Below are 23,389 nucleotides of genomic sequence, written 5' to 3' on the forward strand. Positions count from 1 at the left end.
TTAATAAAAATCACTGTGCTTTAATAAATAGTGCTGTGTTTCTTGGCAGGCTCCTCACGGTTCACCCCAGGGCCTGGCAGTACGGAACAGTGGATGCACACAGGGACCGAGGACTCAGGGCTGGGCCTGCGCTCCCCACTGGCCCCCCAGGAACAGCCAGGTGAGCGGACTCGATGCTGTCGTGTCCTTAGACACCTCTCGGACGGGACGGGGCAGGCAGAGGGCCACAGTCACATAAAAATAGAGATTTAGGGACCTTTCCATGGGTCAGGGTCCACTATACATCTTCCTGGGGGGTCTGGGCTTTCTGGGCTTTGCAGCAGAACTTTTCACATAGTTTGAAGAACTCTGACAAAATGAACACGGATGAGGCCAATCCGGTTAAAAGCAATAAATCTGCCAACAGACAAAAAAGAGAAAAAGGTCAGAGAGTGCACGGCATACCCTCTGGTCCCTAGCCCCTCGATGCCCAGCACTGGCACAGTGCTCGGCGTGGCCACAGAGCTCTGTCCTCCGCCCCTGTCGTTTGGGGCAGTTGCAGACAGAGGTGAGGGGCCAGGACCCAGAAGCTGAGGGCCAGACTGTCCACGCCCCCTGAGCGGGCAGAGATCTCCTCAGTCCGGGATGCAGAACACTGCAGAGCCAGCTCCACCAGGACCTACTGGTCTGTGCAGGCAATTCAGAGCCAGACTTGCCTGGTGGCTCAGCGGTAAAGAATCTGCCTGCAATGCAGGAGATGTGGGTTTGCTTCCTGGGCTGGGAAGATCCCCTGGAGAAGGAAATAGCAACCCACTGCCATATTCCTGCCTGGAAAAATCCCACAGACAGAGGAGCTTGGTGGGCTACAGTCCACAGGGTTGCAAAGAGTTGGACATGACTGAGCAACTGAACAACGGAGCTGGGGAGCAGGCCGGCCAACTTCGGCTGTAAAGAGAGCCTTCCTGGGGCAGACACCCCGACCGTGGCTCCCAGACCAGCCCCACCCTGACTCATCCGGGTGGCCTGGCCCCTAAACTACCCCCCGAGCCTCTCCTTGGCTCCCTGTTGTAGAGGATTCGTGACAGCTGTGGTGCCTGGCACGGACCTTGCACTTCTTTAGACGGGGTGAGCTGATGGAATTCCCAGTGGATGGAAACAGCTGTAAAAACATTGTTGTTTTTTTTTTTCTTTCTTTTGTCTGCACTGTCAGAAACCCTGCTTTTTAGATTTTGGGGAAGAAAAAGCTGAGAGTCTCTAGGTGTTTAGCATCCTTGTCTCCACCACTTCAGACACAACTGATGGTTTTGGGGTCCTCGGATCCTGGGAAGGGCCGGCAGTCTCACCAGCTCCCTTGCCCACTGGGATCTGAGGTCCCCAGTGGAAAGCTGGGCTGGTGGTCACCCCGGAGCCCTCCCTGCACAGGCTCTGCTCACTGCCTCTCTCCAGGCCACTTTCTCCCTCTCTGTTCCCTCCTGTCAGTGTTTCAGGCACAGCTTTCACAGAAAGATGGTGGGGCTGCCGGAAGCCTGGGGAGGACGCTGGGGAGCAAGCCTGGGGCTCCGCCCAGGGCGGGTGTGCTTGGGACCCGGAGGGCCGCAGTGGTCCCTACGTGTGGCCTTCTCAGCAGGAACTGCCGGCCCGCCCACTCTGGTCTCCAGGTAAGCAGGGTCCCTGTCACACAGGCCCCGTTACAGCCCCTGGCGGGCTTACACACTCCTAGACCCAGGCAGCATGTCAGAGGCTGAGCCAGCACGGACGTGGTCCATCCAGCTGCCCCGGGGCCTCACCGCACCCACCTGGGGCCTCCTGTCCCGGGATGGAAGGGGGGTGGCCAGGGTGTTGCGACCCCTCTGCCCTCCCCTGACTCCCAGCAGGGGCTCCAGCCCCTGAGTCTCGCGCCTTCTCCACACCGGCACTGCATCCCCCCTCCCGCCCAGTGCTCATATTCAGGCACAAGCCCAGTCCCCTGGGGACAGAATGGCCCCTCGAGGGGACTCCACGCCCCGGGCAGGCAGTGAGGACGGCCCCCGGTGAGCCCTCCCACTCACCGAGCGCCCCCAGGCTCTCCGTCTGGAAGACCCTCTGCAGTGGTGGCGTGTAGATGACGGCCAGCTGGCCCAGGATGGAGCCGAGCACGGAGTAAAGGAACGTGCGGTTCCGGAGGAAGCCGATCTCGAAGATCAGCTTGGTCTGCGGGAGAGAAGAGCAATCAGCGCACATGAGCCGCTGGAGCACTCGGGCCGGGAGGCCGCGATCCCGTCCTGCCGGGGGCTCACCTGGGAGCGGCAGGTCAAGGCGTTGAAGAGGTCGAAGAGCACGAAGCAGGTGAAGGCCATGGTCGTGGTGCGTGGGGTGCTTGCCCTGTCCTCAGGCATCTGGAACATGAGTGCGCGGGGTGAGGAGGTGCGGGGGAGACGGGGGACCCTGCTCTCGGGACTGTGTTAGAATCTGTGTCTGGCTGCGTGCCTGGACTGGACAAAGGTGGGGCCTCTCCACTTTCCGGAGGTCAGGATGCGGGAAGGAGCCAAGCCGCGCCTCTTAGGGTAGGATGAGGGCATGCTCAAGAAAAGCTGAGAAATGGGGGTGATCCATTGCCGCGGCCAGCCCCTCTCCTGTACACAGGCGATCGGGTGCTCACACGCCGGCCTCATTCTCTCCCTAGGTCACTGGCTCTCTCAGCACAGGGGTGCCTGAACCTGCAGGGCCACAGAAAGGTGACCCATGGAAAGACCCCCTGCCTACAGAGGAGAAAAGAGTCTCTTCAGATTGGACTGCTACAGGTAAAAGAGTGAAATCAGAACATTCTCTAACACCACACACAGAGATAAACTCAAAATGGATTAAAGACCTAAATGTAAGACTGGGTACTGTAAAACTCAGAGGAGAACAGGAAAAACACTGGCATAAACCACAGCAACACTTTCTTTGATCCTCCTCCTCAAGTAATGAAAGTAACAATGAAAAGAAACATGTGGGACCTTGTTAAACTTACTTCAGAGTGCGAAATGTAACATGGCAGGGGTTTCTGTGTGCTTGACATCATGTCCGGGAAGGAAGGGCCTGAACCTGGAAGCTTTGGGACCTGCTGGTCCAGGCCTCACAGGGCTGGCTGACCCTCCCTCAAAGGCCCAGTGGACCTTGGTCCAAAAGGTAAGTTTGTTGCTTTGTAAAGCCATTTTAGTGTCCTTGACCAAGAGGACGATGTAAGAGGCATCATTGCCTGGATGAACAGAGGGTATGCTTTCAAGCCCTGAGACCCTGGGTCTAAGAGCTTGAATTTTTTCCCCATGTATTTTTAATTGGAGGATAACTGTGTACAGTGTCATGTTGATTTCTGCTGCACACGCCGTGAATCGGCCGGAAGTATGCATATGCTGCCTCCCTCCTGAGCCAGCATCCTGCCCATCTTTGTCATCACAGAGCTCCGAGCTGAGCTCCCCACGCGGTGCCGCAGCGTCCCATTAGATGTCTCTCTTACACCCGGGAAAGTGGATGTTTCAGTGCTGCTTCCAGGAGCTGGATCCTCACGGAACATTTCTCTGAGGACTTTTCCGGTTGTCCTTGATATTTCTAAGTCAATGAGGAGTATCCAGTTTTCAAGCCTTTACAGCTACTTCTGGGGACTTGGCCCCCATCTCTGGGATCTGAATGGGAGGGAGTCACGGCCCACCTTCCTGTCTTAGAAGCTTACAGTGATCATGTTTCTCTGCTCCCCTCGGGACTCCTCTCTTTCTCGCCGCACACTTTGCCGCTTACAGTGGAGGCTCAGTGGGCAGGGTGACAGTGCTGCCAGTTCTTTCTGGACCTCTGGCAAAAGGGCGTCAGCAGGGAAGACCACCGCTCCCCCAAGGCTGGGTGTTCTTGGTACGTGCTGTCCACAGCCCTTCACTGTTCTCGGAACCCTTTGCCAGTGCAATAATCTCTTTGGAGATAGACGTGTTAATTTTCTTTTGCACAATACTTAGTACAATGTCTGAATTAATTATTAACATTTAAAATATGTTCTTTCTTAACTCCCCCATTTGCTTTGCTCACAGCCTATTCTGTTCCTTCGTTTGGCAGAATTCTGCAACCTCACCCACTACTGAGATTGCTCGGTTCCTGATGTATTGGTATTGACTTGTTTCTAGTGGCAGCTTGTCCTAAAATGTGGGTAACAAGCAGCTGTTTCATGATAAAGTTGTTGTGTAGTACATGCTCTGTGTGGAATGCAGAGAAAGATCCAGACTCCGCGTAACAGTGCCAAAAAATATAAGTAGCCATTGTTCAATTCACAGCAGTGCTATTTCTCTTTCGTGGCCTCTTAGACTTTTGTTGCCCTAAAATTTCATTTTGTTGGGAGCCCGCATTTTCTACCTGGTATTTCTTGACAGGATTTTTTTTTCTACTTTAGTTTCTAAATAAAATTCTGTATTTCAAGAAAGAAAACACTTTTGCACAGCAAAGGAAGTCATAAGCAAATGAAAAGACAACCCTCAGAATGGGAGAAAATATTTGCAACTAAAGCAACCAATGAGGGATCAATCTCCAAAATATACAAACAACCAAATAAAAAAATGGACATAAGAACAAAATAGACATTTTTCCAACGACGACGTACAGATAGATGGCCAAGAGGCACATGAAAATATGTTCAACATTGCTAATTATTAGAGAAATGTAAATCGAAACTACAATCAGATACCAGCTCCCACCAGTCAGAATGCCCATCATCAAGAAGTCCATAAATGCTGGAGGAGGTATGGAGGAGGGCAGCCCTCTTACACTGTTGATGGGAATGTAAATTAGCGCAGCCACTATGGAGAACAGTATGGAAGTTCCTTAAAAAACTAAAAATAGAATTACCTTCAGATCCAGCAGTCCATTCCTGGGCATATATCTAGAGAAAATCACAATTTGAAAAGATACACGCACCCTGATGTTTGTAGCAGCACTAGTCACAATAGCCAAGCCATGGAAGCAGCCTAAGTCTCCATCGGCAGAGGAATGGAGAAAGACGTGTGTGTGTGTGTGTGTATTATATATAATGGAATATTACTCAGCCATAAAGAATGAAACAATGCCATTTGCAGAAACGTGGATGGACCTGGAGATTATCACACTAAGTCAGACAGAGAAAGACAAATATGATATTGCTGGATGTGTAATCTAAAAAAAAATGATTCAAATGAACTTATTTACAGAACGGAAACAGCCTCACAGACTTCAAAAACAAACTTCATGGTTACCAAAGGGGAAACGTGGAGGGGAGGGATAAATTGGGACTCCGGGATGAATTTATATACAAGGACTTACTGTATATAGCACAGGGACCTCTACTCAATATCCTGTAATAAACTGTAAGTGATAATCTGAAAAAAGATGAATGTATGTATCACTGGATCACTTTGCTGTACAGCTGAAACTAACACAACATGGTAAATCAGCTATCCTCCAAGATAAAATAGAAGTTCTTAAAAAAGGTAAGGTCTCCCAAATAGCCACCTCCTGGGACTAAAACAGGACTTTCTCTCAGAGCTGAGGTGGTTTCCCGGGGGTAACAGCAAGCAGGAGAGGCACCGGGTCCCATCCTGTCTCTGGCGGTGCGACCTCGTGGCCTGTCCGCCTCCGCCCACCGCCTGCTGCCCCTCCATCACACCCCATGGGCCCTGAGCCCCGGGGGCCGGACCGCACCGCCCAGCTGGCCGAGCCCGCGAGGACGCCCTCACCTCCTTCCAGAAGATGAAGAGGGTCCCGCTGATGATGGTGGTGGCCGAGAGGAGGATCCGCAGGACAAGGGCTCGGCTCAGGATCTGGTCCTTGACGTTCCGCGGCGGCTGCCGGAGTGTGTCCTTGTCCACCGGCTCCACACCCAGGCTGCTCAGGACAAAACCGGATGCTTTGAGATAAACCACTGAAAAGACGTGTAGAGGTCGAACGCACAAGGTCACGCTGAAGTGACGTGCCAGGGTCCACGTGGAAGGCCTGGAACAGGCGTGCGCAGCACCTCCAGGTCATCTTGGCCCCCTCCCTCATCGCCCGGCTCCCCGTGTACCCCCCACGGCCTGGACCCCTCGGACGGCCCTGCAGGTCCTCCACCTGCGGGGCCACAGAAAAGCCTGCCCTCGGCTGACCTAAAGATCCTGAACAGTGCCTGGCCACCCATCACCTGGGGGACCCTTCCACCCCAGCTTGGGCCTGGAGAAATGGGGTCTGCCTTCAGCCAGCTCTGAAATAGGATCAGCCAGCAGGGCGGTGTGGGGACACCAAGGAGGTAGCATGCTGGGGGAGACCCCTCTTAGGCAGGTACAGCTGTGGTCCATCTGTGCACGCACCCCGTTCCCAGGAAGAGCATGGAGAAGAGGTCAGCCTCTGGCTGGCCGTGGGGGGAATGAAGCTGTCACTGGTGATATTAGATCAGTAATAGTAACACTTCAGTGGCCCCACCTCCCCTGTGCTCAGACACAGGCAAGCCCCTCTCGTGATCACATGGTCCTCCCCGCCCCCAGAGCCCATCCTGCCTCCTGTGTCCCTCTGCTGATGTGTCCCTCACATCCCCTCCTCACTCATCCAGCCACTAATTCCCTAAGCGCCTGCTGTGTGCCAAGCACACAAGGCAAGGGGAGGACAGAGCCGAGGACACTGCGGGGGACAAAGCCTTCCCCCACAAAGCTGACATCCTAGAGTGGAGATGGATTATGATCAGATAAACAGTGAAACAGTTTCCCCTCTAGGCAAAAATAAAGCAGGGTAAAGTGGCTGGGAGGGAGGAGGCTGCTGCTAGAGTAATCAGGGAGGACTTCTTGCAGGCAGTGACCAGAATGCAGGTAGCCCAGGGAGAGCCTTTGAGGCAGAGTTTGCCATCACCCGGCCAGCCCACCAGATGCCTCCTCCCGTGCTCACTGTGTCCCCCTGCATGTCCCCACCAGCCCGCTGCCTCACCTCTGCGCCGGCGGCCCATCCATGATGATGTTGATCCATAGGATCTGCATGGCGTTGAGGGGGTTGGGCAGGTTGCACACAGTGGACAGCGTGATGAGGCTCAAGGCTGAGATGCTCCTGCAGGGCACACACACACACACACGGCTGGTCACCAGCTGCTCCCAGACCCGGCCGGTAGGGGGTGCCGGCCTGGACTTACGTGCTCAGCTGAAAGCGGACAAAGTTCTTGATGTTATGAAAAATCCCCTTGCCTTCCTCCACCGCGTTCCTGCAAGAGAGGAGGAAGCGTTTACTGAGAAAGACGGCAGGGTGGGAAGAGTTAGCCAGCTCCATCAGTTGCTAAAGGAAGTGATGGTGTCATGAGTGATAACATTTCTCCTTGCTGGCATTCTCGGGAATAGTAGAGGAGGGGTATGTCCTAACAGGTGTCACCAGCCCTGGGGACAGGTCCCTGAGCCACTATCACCCTTCTGTCTGAAGACTGCACATAGATTATTCTCTTGTCTGAGCCCCGGGACCCCAGCCCTCACCCAGGACTCCCAAAGTGTTCACCAAGGAGAAGGGGCCCCTGACCCTGCTTTCCGTGGTGGGTGGGCCTGGGGACACCGTGTCCATCCGCCACAGCAGAGCAGGGGGCTGCCGCCCCAGGCATTTCTGTGACTAAGGAGCCACCTGAAGGGCGGCTTACATGATGGCCGAGAAGTCGTCGTCCACCAGGATCATGCTGGCGGCCTCCTTGCTGACGTCTGTCCCCGTCTGCCCCATGGCGATGCCGATGTCTGCTGACTTCAGGGCGACCGCGTCGTTCACCCCATCCCCAGTCATGGCCACGATCGCCCCCGTCTCCTGCAAAGCCTTCAGAAAGAGGAGCCCGGGGGGGCCTGCAGCCTGAGCACCTGCCTTCCAGACCCTTTTTCCCTGTGGCTCCTAGTCTCCCACTGCACCACAGCCGGGGCACCAGGTGAGCTGTGACCCTCTCAGCCTCAGCTTTTCCATCTGCAAAGTGGGATCACAGCCCCTCCTTTTCAGGGCTGTGGTGAGCCCTAAACTAAGACCACAGAGGGGACAGTGCCAACAACAAAAACTGTCTGGCCGCCTGCTTCTACAAGGATGAAGTCACTGGCCACTGTAGCTGCTGACCTTCCACACCTCCCGAAAGCAGCTCAGGGTGGAGATGGGGAATGAGGGAGAAACCCACAGAACAGGCTAGCTATTTTCAGGAGCGGATGTTAAGAGCCTCGATTCTTACATCATTTCATATCCAGAAAAGCGCTAAAAAGTCATCAACAGAGACATCTGCTCCTTGTGACTAGTAGCAAGCCTCTGCTAAAACGTGTGCTTGTCAGCACATCACCAGAGTTGCATCTCTGGTGTCACAGAGTCCCTCCATCTGTCCTCCCTGCTTTGGGGTGGTTCCTCAGCGCTACCTGGGATGCTGTCTCTGGGCTATCGTCCTCATTCTGCCTCAAGTAAAACTTAACTCGCGACTCTCAGAGGGTGCTTTATTGTTTTCTTTCAGTTGACAACCATCAACAAAGAATAATCAGCTTGTCCCCGTGAATCCATGTCGTGCTCAACAGGTATTAATATTTTCTTTGAAGAATGACTGGCACAGAGATTCACTCTGTAGAACTAAAAACACGCCAAGTGACACAAAAGAGAAAAACACAAGCATTAAACAGTAACTTTTCAAAGCATCTGTGTGCAGGAAAAGCACGCATCTGCAGGACTCTCTGACTCTAGCCCTCTTGTTTATGATGCACCGTTGCACCAGGTCTCTCCTGGGCACTGCTGCGAGCCAGGCAGCTGCCAAAGGCTTCATGGGCCTGGCTTCATTTCACCCTCTCCTCTCCTGCCTGTGAATTAGCTGGTATTGCTCACATTCTCCCCAGTTTACAGATGAGGAAACTAAGGCCTGGAGTTAAAACACCAATACAGGAATACACCAAGCAGCAGCAACTAACCAAGGCTGGCCTCGGCGTTCCTTCCTTCGCACCACCCCGTTCCCACTCCCTGCCCTTGGTGGACACAGCACGTACCCCACCCCCCAGTTCTCTCCCCAGAGGCCGGGGCAGCTGCCCTGGGGCCCCCGCTGGGCCACCCATGAGCAGAGCCGCCACCCTCACGAGCTGTGCCCCGAGGGACCAGAAGAGGCACATGACCGACCTTGATGATTTTGAGTTTGTGCTTTGGGCTGGTCCTGTAGAAGACAGACACCTAGAGCCGGATATGGGGGGGACAGAGCGTCAGCGCTGAGGACGTGGCAGCCCTGCACCCCGTGCCCCACGCCCCATGGCGAGCCCCAGGGGACCCCACCTTCCCGACGCGCTCGGCCAGCTCACTCTGCTCAGCGCTTTCCACCTCTTCCCCGGACATGGCGCTCATCTTCCCGTTGCACAGACTGATGTTCCTTCCTGGAGTGGGGAGGGGACAGTCCCCTCTGAGGGCCTGAGACTGTGGTCCCTGCCCTCGGCCTCACTGCACCTGCCTGACGTCGGGCCCTGCCTCGGCCACTGGGACAAACAAGGACAAAACCACCGCCGCTCCGGCTGGAGCGCACCTACTGTGGTGTGTGTGCTCAGTCGTGTCCGACCCTGCGGCCCCGTGGACTGCAGCCCGCCAGGCTCCTCTGTCCATGGGATTCTCCAGGCAGGAATACCGGAGTGGGGTGCCATTCCCTTCTCCAGGGGATCTTGCCGACCCAGGGATCGAACCTGTGTCTCTTGCATCCCTGCACTGCAGGCTGATTCTTTACCCCTGGTGCCACCTGGGGAGCCGGCCCGCTATGGCATGTGACCTTAATTCCATCCTCAGAACAAACTGGCAACAAAGGCCTTATGATCCCCACTTTAGAGATGAGGAAACTGAGAGGGAGGTGGTCTTCCCAAGGTCACAGGGCAGGGACGTGCTAAGACTGGACCTGCCATGGCTCTTTCTGTCTGATTCCGGAGTCTGTGATCTTCCCCCAGTGTGAGGCTGCCTCAAGACAAGAGGGGGAAGAGAACCAAGGTGCGACACCCCACGCAACAGTAACAGACACAGGAGGAGGAGGGGGCTGGTCCTCGGCCGAGGCAGAGCCTCAGGGTCGGAGTGGCTCACTGGTTTGCTCAGGGCACAGGGCAGACTGGGTGTGTGCTGGCAGCGATGCTGCCCGTGCAGATGCGTCACCGTGGGCGGATGGACAGCCCGAGCACACACAAGCTTCTCAGGACGCATGAGGTCTTTCCTTCTTTGGGAGAACCTGCCAATGTTTGAGGGACAAACACCCACTCGGGCGGTGGGACGCGGGTCCTTGAACCTCAGAAATCTCTCCTTAGCACGTGGAAGGCGGGCATGAACTCTGCTGAGCAGGTCCCTCGAGGAATAAGCACTGGCAGTGACCCGTACCGGAGAAGGCAATGGCACCCCACTCCAGTACTCTTGCCTCGAAAATCCCATGGATGGAGGAGCCTCGTGGGCTGCAGTCCATGGGGCCGTGGAGAGTCGGACACGACTAAGCAACTTCACTTTCAGTTTTCACTTTCATGCATTGGAGAAGGAAATGGCAACCCACTCCAGTGTTCTTGCCTGGAGAATCCCAGGGACGACGGAGCCTGGTGGGCTGCCATCTATGGGGTCGCACAGAGTTGGGCACCACTGAAGTGACTTAGCAGCAGCAGCAGCACTACGGGTCACCCATACCCTCCCCCTCTCCCCCCGGGTACCTATCGCCAAGGCTGTCTCCAGAGCATCTCCTGTTATCATTTTCACGGACAAGCCTGACTCTGAGAGAACCTGGACCGCTTCCTTCACGCCAGCCCTGGGAGGGTCGATGATTCCGATGAGACCCAGAAACGTCAGCTTCCCCAGCTCGGGCCCGGAGGCCAGGGCCAGCACTGTGGACAGAGCAGGAAGGTTCAGGAGATTTTGATCCCCAGTTGGCCCCGGCTCCACCCCATCCACGAGGGGCTGGGGCGCTAAGTTCCTGGGCCACCGCAAGAAGGGAAGATATTCCCAGTGGTCCTCAGGCCCGTGCAGGGCAGTGGCTCTTGACGGCTCAGCCACGATGGAGAGCAGGGCCAGCGACAATGTGCCCCATGAGAAAGCGGACCCTGTCCACCGGCAGTGTTGTCCTAGCCCCAGCCCAAGGGGAGCGGCCAGGAGAACATCTGGGGGCTGACACATGGGACGTTTCCGAGAGCCTGCTGTCTCTCATTGCTCTGCCCTTCTTGGTCACTGCCGGCAGACTTGTGGTGGCAGCTACCAAGGTCACAACAAGTGTGCGGGAGGAAGACAGGTGAGAAGACCATGGTTCAGTGGCACAGAAGCCCGGCCCAGCTCGGGAGCGATGCTCTGAGGAGGGTGCGGTGAGAACTGACCTTACTGAGTCACCTTACTGATACTGGAGGGGGGCTGTGGCCAAGAAGTTTCAACTGTGACCCCTCGGTCATCAAACTGTGGGGGAGATGCAGGTGGGTGTGTACTAGTGATGCAGGGGGCGTGTGCAGGGGATGCAGGGGGCGTGTGCCGGGGATGCAGGGGGCGTGTGCCAGAGATGCCGGGGCATGTGCAGGGGATGCAGGGGGCGTGTGATTCGGGTGCCATGCCTCCCTTCCTACCTGCCCTGCTAAGCTCTGTCCCAGCGATCTGCCATATCCTCACCTTCAACACTTGTCAGCGAGCTACTAGCAATTTATAATTCCTGCCCCCTGCAAGGAAAAACTAAGGCAGTTGAAACCAATATAGCAAGCCAACGCGGCTCAGGTTCCCTGAGGGAGTACACATGTTCCAGAGTGTTTTAGACACTTTCTCTGATAGCAGACAGGCTGGCACATGACAGCAGGAAGTGGAAGGTTTAATGCTCAGCCCATCAGGGAAGGCGTTGGCTCCGGTGCAGCAAGCTGGAAATGGCCAAGAAATGAAATGTCTGTTCACTTACAAGAACCTTGGCTTTTCCTGACAGCAAGCCATGAACAAGATGACCAATCAGGAAAATCAATGTTTCTGGGGCGGCCCATTCACGTGTCTTAGAAAACTCAGGACCTCTTCCTCGCACAGATGAGGTATATCTGGGTTAACGGGTGTCATCTGGCGGCTAGGATGTGGGGGGCAGCCTACGTTTCATCTGCCCAGGAGGGTTCACCCTGGCTCTGCCCCCATCAGCGCCCCGCCTGATGCCCCTCTGATCATTACTGTGTTGACCAGGGACCCTGCATTACCACACTTGAGGAGTCAGTGTCATGTGCAGACTCAGCGTGGGGCTGGGAACACAGCCACTGACCTCGCAGGCCCAGGGATCCCATCTTCTTCTCCTCCTGCTGGCAGAAGGCTCGCTGCTGGGGCGTCAGCGGCAGGGGGATGCCCCCGTGGTTGTACGTGGCGCAGTAACGAATCACCTCCTCAAAGGCCCCCTTCATGAAGTACGTATCTTCCCGTTCCTTGGAAAATACAGAGGGAAAAACATCAGCGGTCACTGCCTGCTTCAGCTCCTGGTGACCATCACCTCATCCACACAGAGGTCTTCACAGTGGGGTCATTGATCTGCTTCAGTTAACGATGATGGTCCGGGATAAATGACCCCACTAGAAAGAGAAGTTACAGGAAATCCACGTGATGGAACCACACGCAGCCCAGAGAGGACTGACCTGTGACCCGGACACCCGCCCCCTGCATCAGGGCTCCTGGTCAGTGTCGCTCAGAGCATCCACATGTTTCATGAACTGGTCACATCCCAGCTTTTACATGTGTGACTGACTCCTAGGTGTCCAATTCAGGGAGACTTCCGAGCGAGGGAGGCTCCATGAACTTGGCTTGTGAGGATGAACCCAAACGAGCAGCTGACCCTTTTCTGGTGTGTCTCTTAAGCTCCGTCTCCCCTAGACTGTAAGCTCCAGGCGGCAGGTGCCTTGTCAGTATGACCCCCAGCCCTAGCACAGCGCCCACTTGCTCATGGTAGACAGTGAAAGAACTTGTATGCACTGACACGGAAAGCTGTCCAAGACATCATTTAAGGGAAAAGAACAAATTATACACACTATACACAGCATGACCTTCTTTAGAAACTACCACCCCACGTGTTGCTACCTCCACCTGTAGACTCTGGAAGGCTCTATCTCTGACTGCTGCTGAGGGGCATAGTGGGAATGGGGGGTGGGCAGAGAGAGAAAAGGGGCAGGATTATCAGAAGGTTCCACGTTTTAAGTCACATTTCTATCATTTTTTTTTCAATGAAAATATATTATCATTGCCTTTGGGGGAAAATAAGATTTGAAGGTATTACAACATTGAAAAAAGCCCAGAATGCCTCTTAAACACCAGGAATCTGTATTATACCTGTCCACTCATGGCAAAGACCTGGGAAAAACTGGCTGAGCTGCCCGCCACTGTGAATGAGACAGAAAATCTCAGCATAGACAAGACGTGACAGGTTCCAGCAAGAGCAGAAAGTTTGGAGGAAAAGGTGGAAAGCAATAAAAATCTTTTTAAAGAGAAAGAAAAGTTTTTTTCTTCCAGTAGAAGATCTGAAAAGCTACAGAAAATTTTTTTTAAAAAGGGGAGGGGGACGATAGGGTGGGCTATCCCACCCAGGGATAGCTGGTAAGAGGTTGGTACATATTCCCCTTGGTGGCTTAGAATATACATGTGCACACACGTGTGAGGTCATCCGTCTATGGTGGACACTAGGGGGTGCGTCCCAGATCCCCCTTAGGAACCAAGGATCATTCCCCCATTGCAACAGTTACATGAGCTCTTATGTGTAAAGAACCCAGCACGACAGGAATGTGACTAAAGGACCCCAAGTTAGCAACGGGGTCAGCATCATCAGTAGGAACCTGTAGTCACTGGGGCAGTAATTACTCACTCACTGTACTGCAGGCCACTGAGTCTCATATGAGAACTTGCATCAGAATCCCCAGCAGACACAGACGACTGGATTCCATCCCTGGAATACCTCATTCAGTGAGTCTGGGGCACAGCCTGAGAATCTGCATTCGAACAAACTCCAAGGAGATGCTGCTGCTGGCCCGGGACTCCACGTTGAGGACCACAGATTCAGATGACAATCTCAAAAGCGGCCCCAAGATAATCAGAGCTTTCATCACCACCAACTGTATTTTCACATCTTTGGATGTCATAGAAGCAGTTGGGAACTTGAAACTCATCTCCTGACCTCTGCATTTTGCTTTGCTGGGGTGGGGGGAGGGGCTGTAAGGGGGCAGAGAAGCAACCTCACCTCATTCTTGGAGCTGCATTGAACTGCCATCCACTTCTGCTCCGAACTGAATGGGATCTCTTTCTTTCGTACGTATGAATCTTTAATATCTCCTAAGTCCATCTGGGGTAATAAATGGGATGTTTTTGGTGAGTCATCCTAAACCAATCTCTATGCAAAGCTCGGTCCATTTAAATTATTCATTATTCAAACCACCTCGGGCAGATGAGAAATCCAAGCATTTAGCTCACAGAGAAAGGCCATTTGCTGAAAGGTCATTTGCTTTCAGACGTCCCACCAGGAAAAAAAATCTCTCTTTCATCCCAGGGGCAGAGCTAGATGGTCTGCTCATAGCTGGAACCTGTGGGGTTTCTGCCAGGAGGAATGTTTCAGACTTGAAGAGGTGGCAGAAGGAGCCTCTGGGAGTGGGTGCTGGTGTCACCCCGGGGGTCCCTGCCAGGCCTGACATTCAATCGATCTGCGATGCCTTTCAGGCCAGTTCCTGGACAGATCTGAGCCTCCACTTCCCCAGATGTAAACCAACCGTAATGCATCCCACTGCCCACTCAAGGGGTGAAAATGGGTCCTTAGGGGGTGAAAAAACCTAGTCCTTTTATGCATAAAGCACAGAAGAAAACACACACAGTAGAGGAACAGACGTATAGTGCATCCGTGACATTAAATACCTCTACACCTGCCTGTGCTAGTCATTCAATCGTGTCCGACTCTTTGCAACCCCATGACTGCAGTCCGCCAGGCTCCTCTGTCCATGGGGTTCTCCAGCCAAGAATACTGGAGTGGGCTGCCCTGCCCTCCTCCAGGGGATCTTCCTGACCCAGGGATCGAACCCGGGTCTCCCACGCTGCAGGCAGATTCTTTACTGTCTGAGCCGCCGGGGAAGGGTGGTGGGAACCTCCGTGGTTGCTCAGTGGTTAGGACTTGACCTTTCAAAGAAGGGGGTGTGGGTTCCACCTCTGACTGGGGAGCTAAGAACTCACATACCTTGAGGCCAAAAAACCAAAACATAAAACTGAAGCAATATTGTAATAAATTCAATGAAGACTTAAAAAATGGTCCATGTTAAAAAAAAAAAAATCTCATGGAGGGAGTGATTAGGGAAAAAACACCTAAAAAGGCTCCTAAGAGGGTGCTTATTTAACTTATATGCAGAGCACATCATGAGAAATGCTGGGCTGGATGAAACATAAGCTGGGATCAAGATTTCTGGGAGAAATATCAATAACCTCAGATATGCAGATGATACCACCCTTAAGGCAGAAAGGGAAGAAGAGCTAAAGAGCCTCTTAATGAAAGTGAAAGAAGAACGTGAAAAAGTTGGCTTAAAGTTCAACATTCAAAAAATTGCGATCATGGCATCTGGTCCTATCACTTCATGGCAAATAGATGGGGAAACAATGGAAACAGTGAGAGACTTTATTTTTGGGGGCTCCAAAATCACTGCAGATGATGACTGCAGCCATGAAATTAAAAGACGCTCCTTGGAAGAAAAGTTATGACCAACCTAGACAGCATATTAAAAAGAAGACATGTTACTTTGCTGACAAAGGTCCATCTAGTCAAAGCTATGGTTTTTCCAGTAGTCATGTATGGATGTGAGAGTTGGACCATAAAGAAAGTTAAACGCCGAAGATTTGATGCTTTTGAACTATGGTATTGGAGAAGACTCTTGAGAGTCTCTTGGACTGCAAGGAGATCCAACCAGTCCATCCTAAAGGAAATCAGTCCTGAATATTCATTGGAAGGACTGATGCTGCAGCTGAAACTCCAATACTTTGGCCACCTGATGCAAAGAACTGACATTTGAAAAGACCCTGATGCTGGGAAAGATTGAAAGCAGGAGAAGAAGGGGACGAAAGAGGATGAGATGCTTGGATGGCATCACTGACTCAATGGATATGAGTTTGAATAAACTCCGGGAGTTGGTGATGGACAGGGAAGCCTGGCATGCTGCAGTCCATGAGGTCGCAAAGGGTCAGACACGACTGAGTGAACTGAACTGAACTGAAGAGGGTGTCACGGGTTACATGTGTCCCTAAAGACCCATTGAAGGTCTAACTCCCCAGGACCTATGATGGGTTCTTGATGTGGAAATAAGGTCTTTGCAGGTGTGACAATGTTAAGATGAGGTCACTGGGGGAGCCGATTCCAGTATTATTTGTGTCCTTTAAGGAAGAGGATACGGCCATGTGAGAACCTGCCTCACTCAGACAGGACCTTGAATCCCGCTACTAATCCAGCTCCCAGTGAAAGGACTGCCCACGCAGACAGAGACCTCCTACCTTCATTGCCAGGGCCACCAAGGCCCCCTCCGTCGGCTGCCCCATCACGGCATTTTTTCTGATGATGGCGTTGTTGGCGATGCAGCCGGCCTGCAAGGCGGGGAGGGGTTTCTGAAGGTCGTTTGTTAGTATTTGGAGCTGCACCCGTTGGGGTCCCGGGTGCACTCAGGCATATGGAAAGGTCCAGCCCTGAAGGCTTGACCCGTTTTCAGGGCTGGGCTGGGCTGGAAGGGAGGGACGAATTTACTCTTCAAAATGTGCCAGAGTCTCCACTCTGCAAAAGTCATACAGTAAACACTGGGTTGACCAGAATGTTTGTTCAAGTTTTTCCATTACATTTGAACGTACTTTTCGGCCAACCCAATAATTTACTGACTCAGCTGAATGCTGGCTGTCACAAAGCCATCCTGAGGACTGAGAATGGGAAGGCAGGCAGACTGTGGGTCATGCGTGAGGGGGGATGCGAGTCCCCGCTGACGGGGCATGGGCCTTCTGATCGGGGTGACGAAGGGTCCTGGGATCAGACTGCGATGACCACCTCGCGGACACACTGCCACCACTGCACTGTACTCTCTGCAGCAGTGAATTCTGTGGCAGGTGATCCATAGCTCAATTTAAAAACAACAACGGAAAAAGCAGTAGAAACAGCTAAGGAAAGAACACGGGGGTGAATACAGGGGGTATGAGGGGAGGGAACTAGCAGGGGCTCCCAGTTCTTCCCTGACCTCCCACCTCTCCATCTCTATCTGGGCCGTTTCAATAACCTGACCCCTGGGGAGTGGCCCAGTTGTCCCCAAGAACCAGCTGGTCTAACTGCTCTCTGTCTCTGCAGACAGAACCCTCATCACTCTGTTTAAGACGCGTGCTCATGCGCACGGTGGCACCGCTGACGCTCACCTCCACTAATTTCCCCACCGAGATGTTGGAGAACCGCTTGATGACGTCCTTGGAGGGTAAAAGCCAGACCGTCCCATTGCCGTTGTAGCCAACTCCGCTGACCTGCAGGGCAAAACCGCAGAGAGGGGTGTCCCCGGGAGGCACAGGGACGCTCCCCTGGCTGACCCGTATCTCTTTTCTGGGGCGGAGGGTCCACCCTTGAGGACATGGTCCCACCACGAGCAAGGCTTCAAGCATGACTGTGTCCCCTGCAGAACTAAGTATTCATCAGACTCCCAGTGCACTTCAGTATCGCAACAGGGCGTCTTGCAGTCAGTAAAAAGTATGGCTGTGAAAACCAAGTAGTAGCATATAAGACTGCTTATGTTCTAGAATAGGGGTGGACAAGCTTGTTTTTATAGAGCCAGACAGCAAATGTTTTAGCCTTTGCAGCCCATGCAATCTGAGCTGCAATTACTCAGTGGCTGGCATGCGAAAGGAACCATGGACAACGTGCAAACCACTAGGGTGTAGCATCATGCCAGCCATGATGTAGCTGCCTTCCATCAGTCATGTTCTTGCTATTTGTATTAATGGCAAGGAAACTGTCCAATAACCCACATTTATGTCTTCCTTATTGTTTTCTGGAAGACTTTGTGTGCTTTCTCTGAGACGATAAAGGTCTGGCAGGGCACTCCTTGGTCTCGAACCTAATGAATTCACATGGACTCACCTCGGCGTGGAGCCCATCGGATGTTACGAGTTGGGTGACAGTCATTTCGTTGGCAGTCAGAGTCCCTGTCTTATCAGAACAGATGACGTTGCAGCAACCTGGCCCAGGAAGATGTCAGAGTTGATGGGAGAGAGAAGTCGTTACTATCAACTTTCAGCCTTACGAAACACGCAGGTTAAATTATCGTTGCACCAAGAAGCCCGTTCAGTCCAGTTTGTAAGAATTCAACCAGCAGAAGCCCCTTACCTAAGGTCTCCACGATTGGCAGCTTCTTCACAATGACTCGCTTCCGGGCCATGCGCAGCACTCCCAGGACCAGCGTAACTGTGACGACGATGGGCAGACCCTCAGGGATGGCGGCCACAGCCAGGCTGGATGCAAAAGGCCAGACGGGTCACCTTTAACACTCAATGTGATGTGAATCCCAACTGGCGTTGACCACGTGTTTACCCGGTGAAGCTCACCTGTGGTTTCTCCACCTCTTGGTTCTATTCTCTGCTACCAATCCCATGATCCACCTGCCTCCTTCTTCAGTGTCCACTGCTCTGAGCTTTCCCTCTGCAAAACCCTATACTTCTATCATCCATCCACACTTTAGTGTGAATTAGTCTGTCTAACATTTTGCCTGATTAAGTACTTTCACATTTAAATTGTTGCTATTATAAAAGTCTTGGACCCTTGAAAGAAATTTCCAGAATCACATAATAAGTGGACTTTTGGGGTTCAGAAAGTCCCTGGGTTAATGGTTTAGACAGTTTCTGTGAGAAAACCAGACAAGGAAATGAAAACTGGGGGAGATGACGTAACACAGGGATGCCTTTGCCTAGCTGAGCAGGTTGTTTGGTGTCTGCTCACTTCCTTAGGACCCCCTCCTCACTCTTTCTGTACCACGTGGCCCCGCCCTCCACAGCTGATTGGATTAGAGGAGAGCATGTGACTCAAGTTGAACCAATGAGCTCCTCCTTGGGAATCGTCACTGGAACAGCACAGAACCCCCTTCCTATGGGCAGTGTTGTCTTGCCAGTGACCTCAGACCGATGGGGGAGCCTGGAGGGGAGGCAGACTGCAGAGCTGTGCAGTGAGCGTCACCACACCACACCCCAACGGAGCTCACTCTTTGCACAGCAGAGGCCTGCAGGTAGTCAGTAAATATTTGCTGAACACACAGGCATGAGTGAATACATGGCAAGTGCAAGAGCCCAAACACACCCTGGCCTCACACATACTGAGCGCTCTACACAGGTGTTTCATAACCAGAAAGCCTGGCTGGTGATGTCCATCCAACCAAAGCCACACACGGCTACAATATTTCATCAATCTGAGGTGCTGTTGATTAGAAAGGGCACCATTATCTTGTGCATCACTAAAGAAAGGAAAAATACTGCCCCTTAACCAACGACACGGTGCTTTCTTATCACCTCACTTGTGAGAAGCAGTCTGCCTGCGGAGAAGGTAAAAAGTGAACAAGAGTGTGCATCTTAGAAGCGAAGAAATATGGTATATGAATGGTGACCTTTTACCCGGAGACAAAGACGCATTCAGGGGTAAGTTATATAAACCAAGGTGACAGTTGGGTCAAGAGACTGTGCCTGGTTTCTATGGTGACAGCAAGAAGGCTTCCTTGGCTTTATGGCAGGGGCTGACAAGACCAGCTAAGCAAACATTTGCGAAGGGTTATTGCAGGCCCTTCCCTCCTACATGGCATGGGAAAGACATTGTGTGTGTCTGGGTACTTTCGTCATAATAAAAAAATTAATTGGCAAACTAATAAAGATTAGGCTAGATCAGGAAAAGCAAGTGGACCTTGGCTCACACTGAAGGTCCCTTGCAGCAGAGGGAAGTTTTTAAAAGGACGATTCTCGGGTTATTTATTTTGGAGACTCTCTTGCACGCTGGCTATCTTGCCATTTCTACCTTATGATTGAGAGATCCTGCTAGATTTCACTTCTGCTAGAAACTGAAGAGTCTTGGGACTTCCCTCGCCCCCTCCTCCATACCTCTGCCCTGCCAGTCCTCATTCCATGGGTCCAGTGGCTGAGACTCCGGGCTCCCAATGCAGGGGCCCCGGGTTTGGTCCCTGATCGGAGAACTAAATCTCACAAGCTGCAACTAAGAGTTCACATGCTGCAGCTAGGAGACCCGGCACAGCCTAATAAAGAAATAAGTATTCAAAACAAAACAAAACTGAAGAGCCTCATTTTTCCCAAGTCACAAGTGAAACAAAAAGAGTTGATTTTCTTTAGTTTACCGGAGATAGAATGTGATGAATGGAGTGAAAGGAGCTGTTAAGACCAGAAATCAGAAATAACCTGGGGGAGGGACTTCCCTAGTGGTCCAGTGGCTAAGACTCCACACTCCCAATGCTAGAGTCCTGGGTTCGATCCCTGGTCAGGGAACTAAGACTTGGTACAGCTAAATAAATAAATAAATATTAAAAAACAAATCACCCTGGGGAGGTGGGGTTGGGGTGGACACAGGAGCCTATTCTCTTACAGACCTGGAACTATTTAACAGTCTTTTTAGCTCATGGAACTTTCCATGGTTGATGACATGAGTCGAGACGCATCCTCACATGGAGGAGGTTCTCATTCATCATGGTCTGAAGGCTCTGCTTATTCTGGGAGCCCCTCATGGCTGAGGCTCACCCTCTGCCCCCACCCTAGCCTCTGAAAGACCTAGTCACCTGAGCCCCCTTTCCAGCACCTAGCCTCCTCCCCAGCCCCACTTCTTGCTGGAGTCCCAGCTAGGGTGATTGTAGCCACAGCCTCATTTCTCAGACTGATGCTTCCTGAACCAACAGCATCCGTATCCACAGGCAATAGGATGTTAGGAATTCAGGGTCTCCCATCCTCCCCACCCCCTAGCCTGAGTCACAGTCCCTGCAATCTGTTTGGGACAAGCTCTCCCAGGGACCCTCTCGTGGTGACGTTAGTTACGTCAAGGCCCCCCAAGTCCAAGGCCCCCAGCTCTACAGCGTCCTCCTCTTCAGGGAAGCCCTGCCCTCACCTCCAACTCCACCGTCCACAGCGAGGCCAGCAGCCCACTCCCCTGCTCCCTCCTCCCGCACCTCGGAACACGCTGGGGTTCACGCCTCCCACCACCTCCCTGCTCCAAAGAAGAGCAGAGATGGCCTGGAGAAGGGTTCTGAGGATGTGATCAGGCTCTGGAGGAAACGGCACCCATGAAGTTCCATGTGATCAGCGCCCAAGTGACCCGCCACCCTGACCCCATCTGGTCTCATCCCCCAGCCAGGTGTACCTCCTTCTGGGTTCCACGGATGAGCCAGGCTTGCTCCCTCCTCACTTCTGCCCTGCCAGTCCCCTGCTGCCATTCCCCTGTCTGAACGCCCACCCTTCCCACCCCCAGCAGGTCCGCATCGTTCCAGCTTCAACTCCTCGGAGAAACCTTCTTCAGCTGCCTTTTCTGGGGACACCCCTTCCGATCTCCCCATTTAATCCCTCTCTCAGCTGTCTTCTTCGCAGTACTGATCAGAAGTTGTGACTATTTTGCTAACATTTATTTAAATTGTTCACGTTTACTTTCCCTGCCAGCCTGCAGACTCCAAGGTCCAGCTCCAGCAGCACCGGACAAGGCAAGTACACAGTCAACAGCTGTTCAACAAACTTGCACAGGGCAAGTCAACAAGCCAGCTGCCAGGACCGCAGGAAGCAGGGGCAGGAGGAGAGTCCCTGTCCTGCCCGGGTGGTGGCCAGGGCCACTGACCGGGACCCTGGCTCTGGAGCAGAATGCACGGGGTTGGCAGTCTGTCTCCTCCACTCCCAGAATCCTGTAACTGTGGGCAAGTGTGCTGGCCTAAGCTTCAGCTTCTCCATCTGTGAAATGGAGACCTGCCCCGTGGAGTGGTCCATGATGGACAAGGCCACGTGTTCCTCCAGAGCCCCACCCCTCCCCGACCCTGGCTGTGCCCCCTTCACTTTCCTAAAGATTCTAGAACCGACTCACCGAGTGGACTCAACATTCAGACACTGACACCAGGAAAAACGGCCACCGAAAGCTCTGGGTTGTGTTTGCCTTTATACCATTCAGGGCACACGTAGCTCAGGAGACAGTCAGGCCACCCTAGTCAACTTGAGATCGTGACTTTGTCTATTCAAAAGAACACCTTGGGGGACTTCCCTGCTGGTCCAGTGGCTAAGACTCCATGCTCCCAGTGCAAAGGAACCGGGTTCTATCCCTGGTCAGGGACCTAGATCCCACGTGGTACAACTAAAGATCCCACATGCTGCAACTCAGCCCCAGCGCAGCCAAATAAATTAAAAATAAGTACTTAAAGAAAAAAACCCTAAAAAAAAACCCTCAAAAAATAAGAAAATCATCATTGAATACTTCTGTAATAGGACACACGCCTACCCACAGGTAGACTTTGCCCGCCTGCCTCTCAATGCACACAGTGCTCCATGATTTAAAAAGAGGCATTTGGAATGTTAAAAGACCCATACCTGAATCTCTTCCTGCTGCTAACTGCCAGGTAATGGTGTCCATTCATTTATACACAGATGGACTTGACCAAGTACCAGAGACGTGTGCATTCCGCCCCAATGCAAGGTTCTCTTGCCTACACTGGCCGGCGCCCCACGGCCTCCACACCTCACACTGGACGCCCTGTCCACTGGGAGGGGCGTCCCTGTCATTTACTCTAATGGCAGTTCCAACTCAGCTGTTGGCAAACAGTTTCCTTTTTTTGTATAAATTAGAAAGGCTCCAAGGATCCTTGTAATAACAACTTTCTTAATTACCTGCTGTTTTCTTTGTTAAGATGTAATTCACATATCATAAAACTCGCCCTTCTAAAGTATACAATCCAATGGTTTTTAGTGTATTCAGAGTTGTATAACCATCACCATAATCACTTTTAGAACCTCTTAATCACCCTCTAAAGAACCCCCATAACTGTTGTGGTCCCTCTTTATTTCCTGACCTCATCTCCTGGCAGGCACTTTTTCTGTCTGTATGGATTTGCCTGTTTGGGGCATTTCACAAAAACAAAGGGCTTCCCTGATAGTTCAGTTGGTAAAGAATCCACTTGCAATGCAGGAGACCCCAGTTCAATTCTTGGGTTGGGAAGATCTGCTGAAGAAGGGATCGACTATTCACTCCATTATTCTTGGGCTTCCCTGATAGCTCAGTGGGTAAAGAATCTGCCTGCAATGCAGGAGACCCCAGTTCGATTCCTGGGTCAGGAAGATCCCCTGGAGAAGGGATAGGCTACCCATTCCAGTATTCTTGGGCTTCCCTTGTGGCTCAGCTGGTAAAGAATCCGCCTGCAGTGTGGGAGACCTGGGTTGGATCCCCTGGAGAAGGGAAAGGCTACCCACTACCCACTCCCGTATTTGACTTTCACTTCACTTCATAAAAACAGAGTCATAG

At 52.6% G+C, this 23,389-nt stretch overlaps 1 protein-coding gene across 1 annotated transcript in view; it reads right to left on the reverse strand.

The window, feature by feature from the left end:
* ATP2C2 (ATPase secretory pathway Ca2+ transporting 2) overlaps window positions 1-23,389 on the reverse strand; it is a 75,550-nt gene continuing 52,161 nt past the window's right edge. Inside the window, exons 12-27 of the mRNA XM_070451457.1 lie at window positions 18,248-18,372; window positions 18,002-18,099; window positions 17,290-17,391; window positions 16,393-16,482; window positions 14,114-14,215; window positions 12,161-12,317; window positions 10,605-10,775; window positions 9,217-9,314; window positions 9,067-9,117; window positions 7,589-7,755; window positions 7,100-7,168; window positions 6,901-7,017; window positions 5,688-5,835; window positions 2,256-2,354; window positions 2,028-2,169; window positions 1-396 (exon numbers count right to left, since the gene is read on the reverse strand). Of these exons, the coding sequence (XP_070307558.1) occupies window positions 278-396; window positions 2,028-2,169; window positions 2,256-2,354; window positions 5,688-5,835; window positions 6,901-7,017; window positions 7,100-7,168; window positions 7,589-7,755; window positions 9,067-9,117; window positions 9,217-9,314; window positions 10,605-10,775; window positions 12,161-12,317; window positions 14,114-14,215; window positions 16,393-16,482; window positions 17,290-17,391; window positions 18,002-18,099; window positions 18,248-18,372 (1,855 nt within the window). The 3' untranslated portion in view covers window positions 1-277. The remainder of the gene's footprint in view (window positions 397-2,027; window positions 2,170-2,255; window positions 2,355-5,687; window positions 5,836-6,900; window positions 7,018-7,099; window positions 7,169-7,588; window positions 7,756-9,066; window positions 9,118-9,216; window positions 9,315-10,604; window positions 10,776-12,160; window positions 12,318-14,113; window positions 14,216-16,392; window positions 16,483-17,289; window positions 17,392-18,001; window positions 18,100-18,247; window positions 18,373-23,389) is intronic.

This window comes from Odocoileus virginianus, chromosome 20 (assembly GCF_023699985.2).
Source record: "Odocoileus virginianus isolate 20LAN1187 ecotype Illinois chromosome 20, Ovbor_1.2, whole genome shotgun sequence".
Classification (NCBI taxonomy): domain Eukaryota; kingdom Metazoa; phylum Chordata; class Mammalia; order Artiodactyla; family Cervidae; genus Odocoileus; species Odocoileus virginianus.